The sequence below is a fragment of the Eimeria necatrix genome, genomic scaffold (assembly GCF_000499385.1).
Source record: "Eimeria necatrix Houghton genomic scaffold, Enh_scaff589, whole genome shotgun sequence".
Classification (NCBI taxonomy): Eukaryota; Apicomplexa; class Conoidasida; order Eucoccidiorida; family Eimeriidae; genus Eimeria; species Eimeria necatrix.
The window spans coordinates 1-16,412 of NW_013651697.1; the positions used below are offsets into that span (position 1 = coordinate 1).

The 16,412-nt window shown below is 53.7% G+C and overlaps 2 protein-coding genes across 2 annotated transcripts in view; both read right to left on the reverse strand.

Moving 5' to 3' along the window:
- Positions 1 to 56: 56 nt before the first annotated feature.
- On the reverse strand, positions 57 to 5,327 carry ENH_00064430 (hypothetical protein, conserved; the record flags this gene model as incomplete). Its single annotated transcript, XM_013577262.1, has 9 exons — positions 57 to 447; positions 1,210 to 1,423; positions 1,819 to 2,123; positions 2,345 to 2,504; positions 2,955 to 3,236; positions 3,618 to 3,764; positions 4,266 to 4,320; positions 4,434 to 4,797; positions 5,086 to 5,327. Coding segments are annotated over 9 exons (2,160 nt in total), but the record flags the coding sequence as incomplete, so codon positions are not given.
- Positions 5,328 to 7,354: 2,027 nt separating this feature from the next.
- ENH_00064440 (hypothetical protein, conserved) overlaps positions 7,355 to 16,412 on the reverse strand; it is a gene marked incomplete at both ends in the record, with an annotated part of 9,391 nt that continues 333 nt past the window's right edge. The window contains 10 exons of the mRNA XM_013577263.1: positions 7,355 to 7,672; positions 7,924 to 7,993; positions 8,433 to 8,485; positions 9,341 to 9,439; positions 12,895 to 13,058; positions 13,285 to 13,437; positions 14,024 to 14,156; positions 14,395 to 14,460; positions 15,171 to 15,407; positions 15,909 to 15,947. Of these exons, the coding sequence (XP_013432717.1) occupies positions 7,355 to 7,672; positions 7,924 to 7,993; positions 8,433 to 8,485; positions 9,341 to 9,439; positions 12,895 to 13,058; positions 13,285 to 13,437; positions 14,024 to 14,156; positions 14,395 to 14,460; positions 15,171 to 15,407; positions 15,909 to 15,947 (1,332 nt within the window). The remainder of the gene's footprint in view (positions 7,673 to 7,923; positions 7,994 to 8,432; positions 8,486 to 9,340; positions 9,440 to 12,894; positions 13,059 to 13,284; positions 13,438 to 14,023; positions 14,157 to 14,394; positions 14,461 to 15,170; positions 15,408 to 15,908; positions 15,948 to 16,412) is intronic.

The window sequence follows — 16,412 nt, forward strand, 5'->3', positions numbered from 1 at the left end:
GGGGCCCCCCCCTCCCCGGGGGCCCCCGGGGGCCCCTCGAACACCAAAAGAAGCACCTGGCGGGGCTGGAAGCCGCGGGGGGGCCCCCGCTCAAGGCGCTGGGCCAGCCTGTGGAGAAGCTGGTGGCTGCGGGTCTCCCAAGGAAGCTTCTGGAGAAGCTTCTGGAGGGCCTCGTGGGCCTTCTGGCGGGCCCCCCGGGCCCCCCGGGAGGCCCCCCGCAGGGCCGTGGCCAGCAGCCCGAGGCCCGTGGCCACTGCTGCTGCTAACCCCAAAGAGGAAAAGACACTTCCTGCCAAAATGCTGAATTGTTGCGGAAAAGAAAGAGAAGCTGCTGCTTCTGGAGTTTCGTAGTAGCCCCCATCGGCCCCGAAGAAGGCCCCGCTCGGCGACTGCCCAAACACGTTCCGCACCCACTGCTCCTTCCCGCTCGCCAGCGCCGCCGAGTAGCTGCAGCAGCAGCAGCAGCAGCAGCAGCAGCAGCAGCAGCAGCAGCAAATGCGGGGGCAGCACGGCAAAAATCGACGCCGAGGCAGCAAAAACAGACAAAATGGCAGCAAAAACAAAACCCGCAGCAGCAAAAACAGATGCAGCAGCAGAAACACAACGCAGCAGCAGCGCGAACAGATGCAGGACGAACCGCAGCAGCAGCAGCAGCAGCAACAGCAGCAGAAGCAGCAGCAGCAGCTCCACGCGAGGTGCGGGGGAACCGACACCCTCAAGTGCTGCAGCAGAGCCTTCCAGCTGTGCAGCTAGCTATACAGCTACCCCCCGGCGCAGCAGCTAGCTAGCTACCCAGTGTAGGCACCCACTCAGCCAGCTAACTAGCTGGCTATCTACCTGGCTAGCTAGCTGGCTAGCTGGCCAGCTAGCTGGCTAGCTGGCCAGCTAGCTGGCTACTTAGCTACCCAGCTAGCTGGCTACTTAGCTACCCAGCTAGCTAGCTAGCTGTCAGCTAGCCAGCTACCTGGTCAGCTAGCTAGCTAGCCACCCCGCTGACTAGCCACCCAGTCACCTAGCTAGCTAGCTAGCTAGCTACCTCGCCTCCTAGCTACCCAGTCAGCTAGCTAGCGACCTCGCCTCGCAGCTCCCCAGTTAGCTAGCTAGCTACATCGCCGCCTAGCTGCCTTGTGAGCTGCCTAGCCAGCCAGCCAGCCAGCCAGCCGGCCAGCTAGCTAGCTAGCTAGCTAGCTAGCTAGCTAGGTGGCGCACTTGAGCTGGCCCGGGACGTCGAGGGGCCCCTGGGGGATCTTGTCCGGAGGCACTCCCAGGCGCGCGAGGCCCTCGCCTTTGGCCCACAGCAGCAAAGAAGAAAAAAGAAAAAAAGTGGCGGAGAGAAAAGCCAAAGAGCGCCACTTCTTGAAGGGGCGGAGCGCAGCAGCAGCGGCGCGCCGCAGCGACGGCGACAGCCCCCGCAGCACGCTCCCTGCACGCCCAAACCCTAAACCCTAAACCCTAAACCCTAAACCCTAAACCCTAAACCCTAAGCCCGGGTGTTGGGCCCGAAGCCCGGGACACGGTGCTTCAAACCCGAGGGATGGTGGGGAGGCGTGAGGGTGAATAGGCACTGGCTTTGGAACTTATGCCCCAGGCAGCAAACCCTAAACCCTAAACCCTAAACCCTAAACCCTAGCAGCGGCAAATGGACAGAAAGAGCGAAAGAGAGACAAAAAGAAGTACAATAAGGGACAGAAGAAGGAACAAAAGGGGACAAAAAAGAAACAAAAAGAAAGGTAAAAGAAAATAATAAAAATGGAACAAAAAGGAAAGAAAAGAAAACATAAAAAGTAAAAAATAAAAATAAAAAAGCCGAGAGTTTACCAAAAGGGACTTGAACAACAGCGGGGGCTCGCGGGCACTTCAACCAGACCACGTCTTCTTCATCGGCGTTCTTTTGCTGCTGCTGCTGCTGCTGCTGCCGCTGCTGCTGCTGCTGCTGCTGCCGGGCCAACCACGTCGGCATCTCCAGAACGGCCTCGCCCTCCCCTGCCTCTCCTTCTCTCTGCTGCTGCTGCTGCTGCTGCTGCTGCTGCTGCTGCTGCTGCTGCCAGAAGTACTCTTCCCAGTCCCCGTTGTGCCCCTTGTCTGCTGCAGCAATGTAGTTTGCTGCCAGGGGGCCCCTCACACTGTAAAGCACACAACCTCTGGCCCCCTCCAGTCTCCTTTTTAATTCATTTACTAATTCAGATCGAGAATAAAAACTGTCTCCAGCGTCTCCCTGCATCCTCCCCAGCAGGGTCACCACTTCTCCCTTTTGGGGGGCCCCCCCTGCTGTCTGGGGGCCCCCCTGGGGCTGCGCGGCGGCGTCTGGGGGCCCCCTGGGGGCCCCCTCCGTGGGGGGCCCCACGGGCCCACGCGGTGGTGAACTTTGAGGGTCACATGAGCCATTAAGGAATCTTTTGCTGCAGTTGAAGAAGCTGAAGGTTCCCAAGAAGGATCTGAAACTGGGTCATGCAATGTTACAGAAAGTACAGACACCTCAGCGCGCCAGGGGCCCCTGCTGAACTCTGCGCACAGCAGCAGCAGCAGCAGCAGCAGCAGCAGCAGCAGCAGCAGCAGCAATGTGAGAGGGGAAGCAGCGCTTTCTGCAGCAGCAGCATTACCAGACGACTGTCAGCAGCAGCAGCAGCAGACGATTAACAGTACAAAGCAGCAGCATCACCAGATGATTAGCAGCAGCAGCAGCACCACCAACACGACCACGCGAAGCACCAGCAGCACCGCAGCAGCAGCAGCACCGCAGCAGCAGCACCAGCAGCACCGCAGCAGCACCGCAGCACCAGCAGCACCAGCAGCACCAGCAGCACCAGCAGCACCGCAGCAGCACCGCAGCACCAGCAGCACCGCAGCAGCAGCACCGCAGCAGCAGCAGCAGCAGCGCAGCAGCAGCAGCAGCAGCGCAGCAGCAGCAGCAGCAGCGCAGCAGCAGCAGCGCAGCAGCAGCAGCAGCAGCAGACCCGTGACAATGAAGGGCCAGCCCGTGGCGAGCTGGAGCGGCTGCCCCTTCTGGGTGCAGAAGAGAGTGGCCTTGAGGCCCTGGAGAGAGTGCGGATTGCTGCGGAGAGAAAAGGGAGAAAACACCCGAGGGTTTAGGGGCCCCAAAGACAGCAGCAAAGGCAGGGGGGCCCCCTGGGGCCCCGAGGCCCTGTCGAGGTACTCCACGGAGGCGGCCAAAGGGTACGGGTCCAGGGCCTCCACGGGGCCGGGTTCCAGCAGCCGCACACGCAGAAACCACTGGCCTGCACAAACCCTAAACCCTAAACCCTAAACCCTAAACCCTAAACCCTAAACCCTAAACCCTAAACCCTAAACCCTAAACCCTGGGGTTTGAATTCGACACCCTGCGGTCGGCACTTGCAGTGCTCAGCTGTGCTGCGTTTTCAGATGGGACGGAACTGCCGGGCTGTGATCCCTAAACCCTAAACCCTAAACCCTAAACCCTAAACCCTAAACCCGAAACCGTGACCTGTGGTGCATTTTTAGAAGCTGCCAGGCCGTGAACTCTAAACCCTAAACCCTAAACCCTAGGCCCTGGCCCGTGGTGCGTCTCCAGAAGCTGCCGGGTCGTAAACCCTAAACCCTAAACCCTAAACCCTAAACCCTAAACCCTAAACCCTAACCTGTGGTGCACTTCCAGTAGCTGCCGGGCTGCATCTCAAGGCCCACTATGGAGCGTCTGTACAGCACTTGGGGAGCGGATCCCAGGATCGAAAATGTGGGGAGGAGACGATCCCGGGACAGTTTTTCGAGTTGATTTTGTCGAATTCCTGCAAAAAAAAGCCAATTTTTTTTCTTTTTTCGAATTTTAAAAGCCCTTTGGAGTCTCAAAAAGAATTGCAAATTAAATTCCAATTAAAATGCACTTTTCCGCAGTTTTGGGGCTTTCAAAAAAGCATTTTAGAGCCTTTTGCATGCGCTTGAAGACAAGTCTAAAGACTTATTTTACTTGTATATGTAAGTATATTTTAAAATAAATAAATAAATAAATAAATAAATAAATAAATAAATAATAATAAATAAATAAATAAATAAATAATAAAATGCATAAAGTATATATGGACTTATTTGCAGAGGTAAACGCGAAGACATCCGCAAGCAGGCTGTGCTGTACATACACACTCGATACGCATGCACAGCAGCAGCAGCAGCAGCAGCAGCAGCAGCAGCAGCAGAAGCGGCAGCAGCAGCAGCAGCAGCCGCAGGGTTCAGCAACGAGCTGTCAAACAGCAGCAAAAGAGACAATAAAGAGACTCAGCAGCAGCACTCACCAAACATAATGACATTGTTGGGATCCACTTTGGGGGACTCAAAGGCAGCAGAATCCTGGGCGAAGAGCAGCAGCAGCAGCAGCAGCAGCAGCAGCAGCAGCCACCCTGTTGCTGCTGCTGCTGCAGCAGCAGCAGCAGGCCGCGTCATCCTCCCCCACAGCATCCTACTGCAGCTGCGCTCCACGCTGTGTACACAGGACAGTCCGAGCTGCTCGCGCTGCTGCTGCTGCTGCTGCTGCTGCTGCTGCTGCTGCTGCTGCTGTTGCTGCTGAGGCTTAGCAGCGGCCGCCAGCTGCTGCGGTGTACGTACACCTGAGCTGGGGCCTCCAAAGAAAGTGAGGGGCCCCACAAAATCGGCTGCTGGGCTTTCTGGGGAGTCGAGTGGACTGGGATCGGATCCCCGTGCTGCAGCTGGAGAGGCTGGCGAGCGCGAGACAAGAACGCATAAAGGGACTCGTTTTCAGGTGTACGTACACCCCAGCGCAGCAGCAGCAAGCCAACAGCCCAGTGGTCCACTGGGGCCCCAGCGGGACTGCAGCAAACCAAAAAAAGGCTTTTTTGGAGTTTTTGAATAAATAAATTAATTTTAATTTATATTTTAATCTTTTAAATCATTTTAAAACTCTTTTTTCTCAAAACCCACGCCTCCCGTCGATCGCTGGCCTCCCTACAAGCCCCGATGAGGACTAGCCTTCGCTGCTGCTGCTGCTGCTGCTGCTGCTGCTGCTGCTGAGACTGAGGCTGCCGCTGCTGCTGCTCCTACAGTTGTCGTTGCTGCTTTTGCTGCTGTTGCTTCTTTTGCTGCTGCTGCAGCTGCTACGGATTATTTTGTTGCTGCTGTTGCTGTTGCTGCTGCTGTAGCTGTTGCTGCTGCTGCTGCTGCTGACGCCTGCATGGTGCCTGCCGCTGCCGCTGTTGTTGCTGCTGCTGCTGCACTGTTACATGCCGCTGCTGCTGCTGCTGCAGTGTTACATGCCGTTGCTGCTGCTGCTGCTGCAGTGTTAGTGCTGCTGCTGCTGCTGCACACTTACGGCTTTCTGCGCGCTCGGGCGAAGTGTACATACACCCCAGCTCGCCAGCTAAAGATGGAGGCCAACAGAACTTCTCAGAATTGTTTTAAATGGTATTTTTTAATTAATAGAAACAAAAAGAGCCTTGTGAATTTATTCGAAAAAGATTAAAAGTGCTGAAGCTGAGAGCGCTTGAAGAGGCAAACACGGGAGTAGTGAGTTCTTGTCTGTTTTCTGCATGCATGCATGCAAATAAAATGCCATTATATTTATTCAAAACCATTTATTTATTTCAATTCTTAATTTATATTTATAAGTGCCTAGGAGTTCAAAACGCATGCACGAAGACTTGCCTCGAGTTTCGAGCGCATGCACGAAGTGCCTTTTTCGACGTCTACGAACGGGTTTTTCATTTAAATAAATGCAAGTTTTTAATCTATTTAAAAGTCCAACTTTTATTTGAATTTATAGGAACTATTTTGAGACAAAAAGCTGCGAAAACGCCTTTCAAAAAGACCTGCGCCGAGCTCCTGGTGCTGAGGTGTATGTACACCTCAGCTTCACTAACAAGAACACCTCTCTGGGGCTCCAGTGTACGTACACCTGAGCTGTACAGACACCTCAGCTGTACAGACTCCTGCGGTGTACATACAGCTGAAGTGTACGTACAGCTGAGATGCAAGAACAGCCGAAGTGTACAGACACCTGAGGTCTAGGCAGTGCTGCAGTGTACAGACACCTGAGGTGTACAGACACCTGAGGTGTACAGACACCTGAGGTGTACAGACACCTGAGGCAGCTGGGGTGTACAGACACCTCATTCTTTTCCCCACACGGAGCTGCAGAGCCACAAAGACGATCCCAGTTGTTCCTTTTTTCATTTCTTTCCTCAAAAGAATTCCATTTTCTAAATCTTTCAGCAAAAGGGGCCCCTAGCAGCAGCAAAAAGGGCCCCTAGCAGCAGCAAAAGGGGCCCCTAGTAGCAGCAAAAGGGGCCCCTAGCAGCAGCAAAAGGGGCCCCTAGCAGCAGCAAAAGGGGCCCCTAGCAGCAGCAAAAGGGGCCCCCTTAGCAGCAAGAGTGTCGCTCAGGCCTCTCTCGTTTTCCAATTCTTTTGCCTATTTGTTTCTTTGTGTATTTGTTTATTTTCTTTTTTTTTTTCTTTTTGTTCTATTTGTTTCTTCTTTCTTTTTTTGGCTATTTGTTTCTTTTTGTTTCCTTTTTTCGTCTATTTGTTTCTTTTTGTTTCTGTTTTTTGTCTATTTGTTTCTTTTTTGTCCATTTGTTTCTTTCACTTCTCTTTTTCTCTATTTGTTTCTTTTATTTCCTTTTTTTCTATTTGTTTCTTTTTCTTTCTAAAGTCTTTTTTGCTAATTAAAGGCCCTATTGAGACTCAGCCCTATACGCGCTTTGTCCCCAGCAAGCCGCCTAGGCTTGCATGCACCCGGGGGGCCCCCCAAAGGGCCAAAAGGGGCCCCTAGGGGCCCCTAGGGGCCCCCGGGGGCCCCTAGGGGCCCCTTTTGGGGCCCCTGGGGGCCCCCAGGGGCCCTAAAAAAGGCCCCAAAAAGGGCCCCCGGGGCCTCCAGGGGCCCCAAAAGGGGCCTCCACGGGGTCTTTCAGGGCCCCCTAGGGGGCCCTTTAGAACTCAGAGGACCAGGGGCCCTCAGGGGGCCCCCTGGGACCTTAAGGTAGCCTTGAGAGGCCCACAAAGGGCCCCTGGGGCCTCAAAAAGAGTATAAAGGGCCCCTATGGGGCCCCTAAATGGCCCCCAGGAGCCTCGGGGGCCTAAACGCCCCTAAAGGGCCCCCTGAGCTCTCCAGGGGCATCCTGGGGGGCCCCTACGGGGCCCCCCAAGGCCTTGAAAGGGTCTCCTTTTGAGACCCAAAAGAGTCCTCTGAGGCCTTCAGGGGCCCCCTTTGGGGCAGTAAAGAGGCCCTGCGGGGATAATCATAAAGGACGCCTCTGGGGGGCCCCGTGGGGCCCTCAAGGGGGCCCCCAGAGGCCCCCTGGCAGCCCTGAGGGGCCCCGGGGGCCCCCCGGACCCCCCGGAACCCAGGGGGCCCCCGGGGGCCCCTGGGCCCTCAGAGGTCCTCTGCTGTGCCTTGGTGGCTCGCTGGCAAATGGGGGGCCCCCCGGTGAATGTTGTTAAGTCTTTTGTCGGGGTAGGGGCCCCCCGGGAGGGCGTCGCGGTAGGGGGCCTGGGGGGGGGCCCCCTGCTGCTGCGGGGGGCCCCCCTGGCCCCCCTGCTGCTGCGGGGGGCCCCCCTGCTGCTGCGGGGGGCCCCTCGAGTCCAACTCCAAACGGGTCAAAAAGTCCACTCCTCCTTGCTGCTGAATTTGGGCCCTCAATTTGGCCACGCCTTCCAGGGCCAGCTTCACATATTCTTCAGTTCGCCGGGCCTGCAGCCAAAACAACAACCCCACCCCTTTGCTGCTGCTGCTGCTGCTGCTGCTGCTGCTGCAGCAAGGATAAGTGCAGAAAGGAGGCAGGGGCGTCTAGCAGGTGCAAGTGGGAAGGACTGAGGGAGGAGGAAGAGGAACTAAGATAAAGGAGACACCGACAGCAGCAGCAGCAACAGCAGCAGCAGCAACAGCAGCAGCAGCAGCAACAGCAGCAGCAGCAGCAGCAGCAGCAGCAAAAGATGGCTCACAGCCATGACCGAGCTAAGCAGCTGCTCCGTGTTCAGCTTCAAGTTGAAGTGCTCCATTAAGTCCCCGTCGCTGCGGGGAATTAGCCGAGCTGCAGCAGCAAAAACTCCACCCCGCTGCTGCTGCTGCTGCTGCCCCGAGCCCACCCAGCAGCAGCAGCGAGCAGCAGCAGCAGCAAGCAGCAGCAAGCAGCAGCAAGCAGTAGCAAGCAGCAGCAAGCAGTAGCAACCAGCAGCTAGAGGAAGCTGCAGCTGCAAAAGCGCCGACAAACAGCAGCAGCAAGCAGCAGCAGCAGCAGCAGCACAGCAGCAGCAGCAGCAGCAGCAGCAGGATCTCCCCGCGCGCAGCAGGAGACAACTGCAGCACGCTGCAGCTACACGAAAGGGTCAAACAGACAAACAAGAGGACAAAAAGGATAAAACAGGAAAAAAGAATAAAACAAAAAAGACAAAAAAGGAGAAAAACGAAAATAAAAAAAACAAAAAAAGAAAACAAAAAAGAAAAGACTGACCTGCTGAAGAACGCTCCGAGAGGATGTGCTGCTGCAGTGTCTTCTCCAACTCGCTTTCGCACATTATGGAGAACTTGCCCTCAGAGGCCAAGTGCTGCAGCAGCAGCAGCAGCAGCAGCAGCAGCAGCAGCAGCAGCAGCAGCAGCAGCAGCAGCAGCAGCAAAGTGGTATGTATAAGTGCAAAATGGCCAAGTTTTGAAGAAATGAACCTTGGGATTTTAAGAACAAAACCCAAAAAGTCCTTTTTGGATTTAAAAAATTAATTTTTATTTATTTCTTTTTTCCTAAATCCATAACAACAACCCCACCCCCCACACTCCGCTGCTGCGCTGCACTGCAGCAAACCACAAAAGAGATAAAAAAGAAACAAAAAAGAATAAAAAAAACAGAAAAAGAGACAAAAGAAGATTAAAAAAGACGAAAGAAATAAAAAGGAAACAAAAAGAGTAAAAAGGAGACAAAAAGAAAAAAAAAGAAATAAAAAAAATAAAAAAAGACAAAAATGCTTTTTGGCAGCAAAATAAAAAGAAGAGGCCTGAGGGCCCAGACAGCCATGGGCTCACTAGCTGCAGCTGCAGCCGCAGCTAGCTGCAGCAGCAGCACGAACAGCAGCAGCAGCATGAACAGCAGCAGCAGCAGCACGGAGAGAAGCAGCAGCAGCACCGCTAGAAGAAGTATGAAGAGCAGCGGGAGAAGAACAGACCGCAGCTGCTGCTGCTGCTGCTACTTCTGTTGCTGCTGCTGCCACTGCTGTTGCTGCTGCTGCTGTTACTGCTGCTGCTGCTGCTGCTGCTGCTGCTGCTGCTGTTACTACTGCTGCTGCTGCTGCTGCTGCTGCTGCTGCTGCTGCTGCTGTTACTACTACTGCTGCTGCTGCTGCTGCTGCTGCTGCTGCTGCTGCTGCTTACCATGCTTTTGTCTTTAATGTCTTTAATGAAATGCATATATAACTTTGTTGTCAGCGGAGTCGCCAGCAGAATTTTGACAGCCCAAAACTGCACCCGCACCTGAGGTGTACAGACACCCCAACAAACACTGGAAAGCAGTTTGCTGCAGCTGCACCAGCGCATGCAGCAGCAGCAGCACGAACAGCAGCAGCAGCAGCAGCAGCAGCGACAGCTACTCCAACAGTAGCAGCAGCAGAGAGAGCCACAACAGCAGCAGCTGCAGCAGCAACCCCCGCAAGCCTCAGCAGCAGCAGCAGCAGCAGCAGCAGCAGCAGCAGCAGCAGCAGCAGCAGCGTCCTGCAGCAGCGACACCCGCAAGACTGAGTAGCAGCAACAGCTGCAGCAGCAACATCCGCAAGATCCAGCAGCAGCGTAAGCAGCCGCACAATCAGCAGCGGCAGCACAATCAGCAGCAGCAGCATAATCAGCAGCAGCAGCATAATCAGCAGCATACTCAGCAGCAGCAGCATAATCAGCAGCAGCAGCATAATCAGCAGCATAATCAGCAGCAGCAGCATAATCAGCAGCATAATCAGCAGCAGCAGCATAATCAGCAGAATAATCATCAGCAGCACAATCATCAGCAGCAGCATACTCAGCAGCATAATCGGAAGCAGCAGTATACTCAGCAGCATAATCAGCAGCAGCAGCACACTCAGCAGCAGCAGCATAATCAGCAGCAGCACCATAATCAGCAGCAGCAGCACAATCAGCAGCATACCCAGCAGCAGCAGCAGCATAATCAGCAGCAGCAGCACAATCAGCAGCATACCCAGCAGCAGCAGCAGCATAATCAGCAGCAGCAGCACAATCAGCAGCAGCAGCAGCACAATCAGCAGCATAACCAGCAGCAGCAGCAGCAGCACAATCAGCAGCACAACCAGCAGCAGCAGCAGCAGCAGCAGCAGCAGCAGCAGCAGCAGCTTGCCTCCTCATAGATAAGGTCGTGGGGGTCTCCTGGCCCTCCGCCCCTGGAGTAGACATCAGCAATGCCCAGCCGCTGCTTCCGCCGCAGCATTGTGGACCTCACTGTCTTCGATATTTCCTCCATGGCGACGCCTGCAGCAGCAGCAGCAGCAGCAGCAGCAGCAGCAGCAGAGGCAGCAGCAGCAGCAGAGGATATAAAAGGAAGGCAGGAAGGACCGAACAAGAAAAACAAAAAAACGGAAAGAAAAAGAAGACAAAAAGGAGACAAATAAAGAAACAAAACTGGGATAAATAAAAAGACAAAAAGAAGCAAAAAAAGGAGAAAAAGAAGAAAATAAAGAGACAAAAAGAAGCAAATAAAGAGACAAAAAATAGAAATAAAAAGGAAGAAAAGGGATTAAAAAAGGGACAAAGAGAAGCAAATAAAAAGGTAAAAGATGCAAATAAAAAGGCACAAAAACATGCAAAAGAAGAAGACAGAAGGAGCAAAAAAAGAAACAAAAAGAGGAGTAAAAAGAGCAAAAAAAGGGACCAAAGATGCAAATAAAAAAGACTAAAAGATGCAACTGAAAAAGGAGCAAAAAGGAGCCAACAAATGAACAAAAGGAGCAAATAAAAAGGACCAAAAAGAAACAAAAAAGAGGACACAAAGAGGAAAAAAGGGGGCAAAAGAGACGAATAAAAGGGAGCAAAGTGAGCCAACAAAGGCGTAAAAGATGCAAATAAAAAGGGACAAAAAGAAGCAAACAAAGAAACAAAAGATGCGAACAAAAAGAGACAAAAGGAGCCAAAAAAGACGAAAAAAGAGCAAAAAAGGAGAAAAAAAGCAAAAAAGGTGCCAAAAGACGCACATAAAAAGGACCAGAAAGAAGCAAACAAAGGAACAAAAGACGCAAATAAAAAGGGACAAAAAGAGAAACAAACAAAGAAAGAAAAGACGCAAACAAAGAGCGACAAGAAGCGCCAAAAAAGGGGAAAAAAGGAAAAAAAAAGAAAAAAAAAAGAAAAAAAACAAAAAACGGACTGCCCAAGAAGTCCTTTTCAAACTGCCTGCAGCCGTCAAAAAGGTCTTCGATGGTTTCGAAGTGAAGTGCATGCGTTTGCTCGGAAGATCAAGTCCCGCATGGTGGCCGCGCACAACTTCGCCTTCGTCCTGCAACCCAAACCCTAAACCCTAAACCCTAAACCCTAAACCCTAAACCCTAGTAGACCCTACACCCAGACCGGAGGCCCCGGAGCCCGGGCGTCGAAGGCAGCAGCCGCGGAGCGGCGCTCGTGGCTTTAGGGTTTAGGGTTTGGGGCAGCAGCCGCGGAGCGGCGCTCGCGGGTTTAGGGTTTAGGGTTTAGGGTTTAGGGTTTGGGGCAGCAGCTGGAGAGCGGCGCTCGCGGCTTTAGGGTTTAAGGTTTAGGGTTTAGGGTTTGGGGCAGAAGCCGCGGGCTGGCTTGCTCAGGCTTAGGGTTTAGGGTTTAGGGTTTAGGGTTTAGGGTTTAGGGTTTGCGCTTTCCTGCAGTAGTCGTCGAGCGCCTGGTCGAGTTCGTCGAGGAACCTGCTGTTGCGGGCCAGGAACTGGAGACCAGTGGTCAGGTCTCCAGCAGCAACTTGTCTTTTGACTTCTGCTGCTGCTGCCAGCAAAATGCGCCGCAAAGCGCATGCAGCAGCGCATGCAGCCAGCCGCACCAGCTGCAGCATGCAGCCCCGCACGTTGGCCTGCAGCAGGTCCGCCACCAAAGGCTCCCAGTCCGCCTTGTCCACCACGTGCCGCACCGCCCGCATCATCTGCACGCACGCAGTGGCTAGCTGGCTAGCTAGCTGGCTGGCTAGCTGGGTGGCTGGCTGGGTGGGTGGCTGGGTGGGTGGGTGGCTGGGTGGGTGGCTGGGTGGCTGGGTGGCTAGCTCGCTGGCTGGCTGGATGGCTGGCTGGCTAGCTGGACGGGTAGCTAGCTGGCTAGCTGGCTAGCTAGCTGGCTAGCTGGCTGGCTAGCTGGACGGGTAGCTGGCTGGCTAGCTGGCTAGCTGGCTGGCTGGCTCGAGGGATAGCTAGCTGGAGGCGTAGCTAGTTGGCTAGCTAGCGAGCTGGCTGGCTAGGTAGCTAGCTGGAGGGAAAGCTAGCTAGATAGCTAGCTAGCTGGCTAGCTAGCTGGATGGCTGGCTGGATGCATGGATGGAGGGCTAGATGGCTAGCCAGCTGGATAGGTAGCTGGATGATTGGACAGCTAAATGGCTAGCTAGCTGGCTGGCTAGCTGGCTGGCTGGCTAGCTGGCTGGCTGGCTAGTTGCTTGGCTAGCTAGCGAGCTGGCTGGATTGCGAGATGGCTAGCTAGCTAGCTACTTAACTGACCGACTGGCTAGCTGGCAGGCTGGCTAGCTGGCTGAAAGGCCAGCCAGCCAGCCCGCCCGCCAGCTAGCTAGCTAGCCAGCCAGCCAGCCAGCTAGCCAGCCAGCCAGTCAGCCAGCTAGCTAGCTAGCCAGCTAGCCAGCGAGCTGGCTAGTAGCTAGCTAGCTAGCTAGCTAGCCAGCTAGCCAGCGAGCTGGCTAGTAGCCAGCTAGCTAGCTAGCTAGCTAGCTAGCTAGCTAGCTGGGGACTGACCTGGAGCAGGACGTTTTTGGTGAATCTTCTGTCGGGTTCCAAAATGGAAATGTGGAATTTCAACCAACGACATAAATGCGTCACCGAAAGTTGATTGAGAAGTCGCACATCTGCGAACTCGCCGGCCACCTTCTGACTCAGGGTGAACTCCGCGTCCCGCGCAGCTGCCCGCAAACCCTAAACCCTAAACCCTAAACCCTAAACCCTAAACCCTAAACCCTAGCCCCTTTCCCTGGGCTGGGCCTGGGAGCCCGCCCTGGGGCTCCGGACTCCGCGCTGCGCGCTCAAGGCCCAAGCCCTGAAGGCTGAAGTGCCACGCAGCCCCCACCCCAAACCCTAAACCCTAAACCCTAAACCCTAAACCCTAAACCCTAAACCCTAAACCCTCACGCTGCTTGTCGCTTTCGCCCACGGCGTCCATGAACAGCTCGTCGAGGCCCACAGACTCCTCAGGGGCCCCTTCGTTAGGGGGGCTGTCCAGGTCGGGGCCCAGCAGCGGGTGAATCACTGCATGCCCCTTGTACAAAGCCCCAGCCCCGTCGCCTGCATGCACGCACGCATGCATGCATGCATGCATGCATGCATGCATGCAACCGCGCATGCAAATGTGCATGCATGCATGCGTGCAGTCGCGCATGCAAATATGCATGCATGCACGCATGCATGCATGCACGCATGCATGCATGCAGCCGCGCATGCAAATATGCATGCATGCATGCATGCATGCGTGGAGGTACGCGCATATGCAGGCAGGCAGCGAGGCACCCGTGCATGCATGCAGATGTGCATGCATGCATGCATGCATGCAAATACGCATGCATGGATGCAAGCATGCAAATATGCGTGCATGGATGCATGCATGCAAATATGCATGCAAGGATGCATGAATGAAAGAAAAGAGACTAGAAAGGGGAAAGAGACAAAGGGCGTAAAGAGGAGAGAAAGAGAAAAACAAAAAGGCCCAACGAGTCAGAAAAAGAGCTCAAAGAAAAGATAAAAGAGCGCCGAAAAAAGCAAAAACGAAAGCAAAAAGAGGAGACAAGAGTGGATCAAAAAGGAGACAAAAGAAGAGACAAAAAGAGAGAAAAAAAGAAAAAAAAGATTAAAAAAAAGAGAAAAAAAGACCCACCTTGGTCTGCATTTGCTGCCTCTACAGAAACTGATGATATCTCAACTGGCTGCAAACCAATCCAGCCGTCAGGCCTGAAGACTCGCTGCCAGCAGCGGTAGCCCGAGGGGGGGATGTTCTTCGGGTGCACCAGCTGCAGCAGCAGCAGCAGCAGCAGCAGCAGCAGCAGCAGCAGCAGCGGAGGCATGGGGGGGAAGCGCTGCAGGGATGCAGGCGGTAGCAGCAGCAGCAGCAGCGGCAGTGCGGGCTCTCGCAGCAGCACAGAAAGAGACCGGAGCTGCAACAGCAGCGCAGCAGCTGCAGCAGCACTTCACAGTGTACACAGCCAGCAGCAGCAGCAGCAGCAGCAGCAGCAGCAGCAGCAGAGATACCGTTTGTAAAGACAAAATAACAGTAAGTCGCTGCCTGTCGACGCTCTTAGACTGAGTCTGTTCCGCCTGCGCATGCAATCCAAAACACAAAAGCAAAATAAGCTGCTGCTTCTGCTGCTGCTGCTACTGCTTGTGCTGCTGCTGCTGCTGCTGCTGTTAGTGCTGCTGCTGCTGCTGTTAGTGCTGCTGCTGCTGCTTGCACTGTTGCCTGCAAATGCAGGAGCAGCGACACTTCCGTGGTTCAGGTGTACGTACACCTCGTGCTGCGCGCACTTTGCATGCGCATGCATGCATGAGCTCAATGAACAAACAGAAACAAATGCAAACATAAATAAAAGAATATAAACTTAAATACATAAACGTAAATATAAATGCAAATACCGCCTGCAAATGCAGGAGCAGCGAAACTTTTGTGGTTCAGGTGTACGTACACCTCGTGCTGCGCGCACTTTGCATGCGCATGCATGCATACGCTTAATGAACAAACAGAAACAAATGCAAACATAAATAAAAGAATATAAACATAAATACATAAAGGTAAATATAAATGCAAATACAAATGTAAATATGAATACAAAAATGTCCGAATGTGACGCAAAAAACAAACATGAACAGAGAATTAAAACATTCAGCGGCCAGACCCCGCTCAGCCAAGCACTCCAATACGCTGCATGCAGCCCCGCATGCATGCATGCCTGCACGCATGCATGCATGCACGCATGCATGCATGCATGCATGCATGCATGCACGCATGCATGCATGCAAGGAGGACTCACGAGAGCCTGGGGGCTGCGGAAGTAGAAGGTGACGAGGGCGTCTCTGCTGGGGGTTTTGGCGTCGGAGTTGTCTTCGACTTTGCGGCTGCTGCTGTCGGGTGTATCGACAGCTGCTGACACCGCCTGCACTAAGCCAAACATGTTTGTGTCATCTTTCGAAAGAGTGTAGCGAACTAACTGTCCCGGCTGGGTGACAACGCGGCCCCCGAGGCCCCCCGGTGCATGCACGCTCTCCGCCTGCAGCAGCAGCAGCAGCAGCAGCAGCAGCAGCAGCAGCAGCAGCGGCAGCAGCGGCAGCGGCGTTGAAGCGGGGGATGCAGGGGGGCAGGTGCAGGGGAGAGGCAGCGGCGCAGGCGGCAGCAGCAGCGGAAGCAGCAGCGGTGCATGCAGCAGCAGCAGCAGCAAAAGCAGCTGCTGCTGCAGCAGCAAAGTGGCAGCAGCAGCAGCTGAAGCGGCAAAGGCGCAGTAAGCGACAATAATAGCGGCAATAAAAGCGGGAAAATGAGATTCAAAAGAAATAAAAAAGATAAAAAGAAAGCAAGACGAGACAAAAAGCGAAAAAAGAAAAAGAAAAAAGAGACAAACAGCAGATTCAAAAGAAATAAAAAAGATAAAAAGAAAGCAAGACGAGACAAAAAGCGAAAAAAGAAAAAGAAAAAAGAGACAAACAGCAAATAAATAAAAAATAGATAATAAATAAATAAATAAATAAATAAATAAATAAATAATAAAACTGACTTCTTGTTTTAAACGCTCAAAATACTCTTCTGCCTTTTTCTGGAGACAAAGACAAACACAGTCTGCTGTCTATACACCCCACGCGCATGCGCGCATGTGGGGTGTACGGGACCCCTGCAGTGTATGCAGCCCTAAACCCTAAACCCTAAACCCTAAACCCTAAACCCTACACCCCAATCCCTCGAAAAAAAGAAATCCCTCTGACGAGTTCCAGCGCATGCGTGTGGGGCTTGTAAGTGTGGGGTGTACAGACACTTGCTGCATAATAAACGTGGGGTGTATACGCGTGGGGTGTCAGTGCGGGGTGTCTGTGTGGGGTGTCTGTACAGCTAGTGGGTGTGGGGTGTGGGGTGTCTGCATGTGGGGCGTGGGGTGTCTGTACAGCTAGTGTACGCAGTTGTGGGGTGTGGGGTGTCTGCATGCGGGGCGTGGGGTGTCTGCATGCAGAGCGTGGGGTGTACGTGTGGGGCGTGGGGTGTACGTGTGGGGTGTGGGGTGTACGTG